Here is a 3761-nt window from a genome sequence, read left to right on the forward strand (position 1 = left end):
CACCCCCCCGACCCACCATCGCTTGCTGCTGCTGCCACATTCACATCTGCATCTCCATGCACATCCTCCCAGCCCGCAGCCCTGCCTGCCTCCTCCCTGCACTCACTGTCTGCAGCTCAGTATGAATGGAGTAGGAACTGAAGGAGTAATGGCCGCTCTCCCATTCGACTCAATTCAAAGCTTTTTCCTAAAATAACGATCTACTATTGCACAAGGAAGTTTTCAGTAAAACTGTTTTTCTGCAGCTTTGCTACACCATGCTATCATTTGTGTGAGTTACGGTTGAGCAGGAAGTATTTAGATCTTTTACATAAGTAAAAGTATTTATTTCAAACTGTAACATTACACATTAAGTTATAGTCATTCAATGAAAATGTTCTTAAGTATGTAGGTATAATAAGTGATCAAGGTATTTAAAATAAAAGTACTTAATTATGAAAAATCCTCAGATTTGAGAGGTTTGAAATATAATATTTTAGGATTTTTCATTTTTCATTTTTGTTTTATTTCAGCAGGACTTATGCTATGCTATACTATGCTATATGGTTGAGAAATTGAATGTATACCCTTTATATATAAAATCTATGTTTATAACACAACATTATATTTAATAAACATTATGTTTTGTGAGCCAAATTCTTAATTTTTAAATTAACTACTAACTAAAGCTGTCAGATAATAATAGTATAATGATAATTATAGAGTTGAATGTTTAATGTGTTCCTTGGAGAAGTAATTAAGAAGTAGAAAGCGGCATTACAACTAGAAATGTGAAGTATTACTACTTAAGTGCAGCACTTAAGTAAATGCCCTTAGTAACAATCGTCTACTGGTGACTCATTATGACACACACATGGTGAAGCTGTTGTGTTTGCACAACATATCACGCACACACACAGACACATGGTTACTCCATGGTGTTTCCTAGGAAACGAACCATGAAACCGTGTCTAAAATGACCTCCATTGAATAGAGAAGGTTTGCATGGGGCTGTGTGAGCTGAGAGAAACCTCGCTGGCTGCATCCTGCTTTCTGCTCGTGTGTTGTTGCAGCTTAGTGTAAGTCAACATGTCAACACACTGTGTGCTCTCCCAACGCAGGCTCTTCATCTCTGTGCTGCATGATCAGGCAGACATCTTGGGTGTGTTTTATAATCACTCACACCGTTGTTGGGAGAAAAACAAACAGCTCTTCAAACAATTTTCAAACCCAATCTGCTTCTGTAGAGATAATGGAGTGACGCTGCCTTCATGCTTAATCTATACAACGACTTGTTTCTGCTTTGCTCCTACGCCTGTGCGGTCCGGTTAGTCTGGGTGAAGCTGGGTGGTTTAGTCAGAGCTAACCACTGCACTAACTACTCACACCGGTTCAATACAAATAGGCCTTCTGTTGAAGATGATCGTAGAATTGTGGAGTTTAAAATGCAGAAATAGTCCGTGCAGCAACAAAGTGTAGGGCAACTATATAAAATACATTTAAAGAAATTAAGATATGTACAAACGTGCATTCACAAGAGAGAAACAAGCTCACTTCAGATTTATTAAGATTTATACCATCATTGTATCATATTTCTCTCATAATAACAAGAGCCAGATCTCATAATAATCTAGTAAATAATATATGATATAATTGACTTGACTTGCAGCCTGTAATTATGGATCTTGAGTTCTGCAGACCCTCTAGTAAGATGTCATTAATATAATTATAGGAGATGTGTACAAGATAGTTACGACGTGCAATAACAATTTCGATTTATATTTAAATCCTGATGTAATTTTTTGTAATGATCTTGAGAAGGGGTGGAAACATTTTCACATAATTATGACTTTCATTTGTCAAAAACAAAACAAAGAATTGTACCAACCGATCAGAGGATTCTTCGCTATTGTCCTCCATACAGTTTAACTCTAATCTGACTTCACTTTATGTTTTACTTTATGAATATTCAATCACAACATTTCCAACCTCTGACCAGTAGGGAAAATCCAAAGATATGGCTCTTGCAATTCTGAGATAATTCTGAGTAGGGCTGCTCAATTAATCGTATTTTAATCGCAATTACGATTATGGCTTGCAACGATTACGAAAACAACGTAATCGAAATAAAACGATTATTTTTTTCTTATTTTTTTTTTTTCTTCAGTTGAATTATACTTGAAGCTCAGGGTAATCAACTGTTAAAAACATACTGTTCAACATTTTTTTCTCCAATAAATGGATGTTTTCAAAGTCAATGAATAGGGATGTCCCGATCACGTTTTTTTGCTCCCGATCCGATTCCGATCGTTTGATTTTGACAATTTGCCGATACCGATTTTTCCCGATCCGATCTTTATGCAATGCATTAAGAGAAAAAAAAGAAAAAAAGCATTCAAGTTGTCCCTTAAGGTTATTTTTTTATTTAAATTGGATATTCTATCCAACATGGATATAGCTTCTTTCTTTCACAGCAGCATTGGATCAGTTCAGTTGTGCGGCATTGGATCAAAACAAAATAAAGCTTATCAGTACTCGTTAGCTTACTGCTACAATTAGACACTGCGCCCTGCCCACTCTGTTGCCAGATTTGAGAGAAATAAGCAACCAGGTCTATGAAAACAAGCCCCAAAGAAGCAACACATACATGATGTTGTGTAATTTGAAACCAAAACTAAGGCCTCAGGATGACTTTAAGACTTGAACATGGTCATTTTTGTTTTGTAACATTGAATTAAAAAAAGTAGTTTTTTAAAAAGTATTTATAAAAATTAAAAAAAATTAAAAAATCCCGATCCCCGATTTTTTGAAAATCACATGATCGGCTCCGATTCGGGACATCTCTATCAATGAATTATCGCATTTAATAATCGCAATTACAATTATTGACCCAATTAATCGAGATTATGATTTTTGCCATAATCGAGCAGCCCTAATTCTGAGATAATAGTTTCAAATATGCGTGTCAGAACTAACAGAAAATATGCCTAAATGTGTTCCCTTAGTGAATGCTACACACATATTTAGATAACTATTTAGCACAATAGTAATTAATTCCTGCTAGCTAGTGGGACAACTAATTCACAACCATCATAGCGGCCTTAAACCTCGACGGCAGCCCTCCAGTGTATTTAAATGCTGTGTGAAACGATGTGGCTCTCCTCCTACAACCCACTGGGCTGTGCGCAGGCATGTGTTGGAAACCTTTAGCGTGCTAGCTCTCGCTCCGCAGTTTTCCGTGGTATCTCTCAGCTGTTGGTTTTGGACTCATGTATCCCTCATTGCATGCGCTTCATAACAAGTGTTTTGCATTCTTTTCCCCCCGACTCCCTCTCTTTGTTCCTCTTTGTGTTCCCGCCAGATGTTTCAGCCCATGATTTTGTTCATCCTCATTCTCGTTCTCTTCTCATCTCTCTCATACGGCGTCATCTTTAAGTTGGTCTTTCTCTTTGCGCTTTTCTTCGTACTCTAGTCCGTTTGTTTTTCTCCACACCATGTAGTCTGTTAGTTAATTTCCCCCCCCTCTCTCTCTCTCTCTCTCTCTCTCTGCTTATATTCTTTACCCATTTTCTGTTTTGTTTTTTGTGTTCCCCACCTGCTTTCTCTCCTCGTCCCCTCACTCCCGTTTGTTGTCTTTTGTCTGTTTTGTCCACCTCGAACATCTCCCCCTACCACCACCACTTCCTGCACCCCTGTATCCTTCACCTGTCACCCCCCTAACCCCCCCAACCCTCGCCCTCCTTTCCTCCCCCCCCCACGTCACTCACAGTCCGGTCAGAGGG

General features: G+C 38.3%; 1 protein-coding gene across 1 annotated transcript in view; it reads left to right on the forward strand.

The window, feature by feature from the left end:
* mtcl1 (microtubule crosslinking factor 1) overlaps positions 1-3761 on the forward strand; it is a 67972-nt gene that overhangs the window by 30921 nt on the left and 33290 nt on the right. The window contains exon 5 of the mRNA XM_010770532.1: positions 3749-3759. Coding sequence (XP_010768834.1) covers positions 3749-3759 — 11 coding nt within the window. The remainder of the gene's footprint in view (positions 1-3748; positions 3760-3761) is intronic.

This window comes from Notothenia coriiceps, unplaced genomic scaffold (genome assembly GCF_000735185.1).
Source record: "Notothenia coriiceps isolate Sejong01 unplaced genomic scaffold, NC01 NC01_scaffold00008959, whole genome shotgun sequence".
Taxonomy (NCBI): Eukaryota; Metazoa; Chordata; class Actinopteri; order Perciformes; family Nototheniidae; genus Notothenia; species Notothenia coriiceps.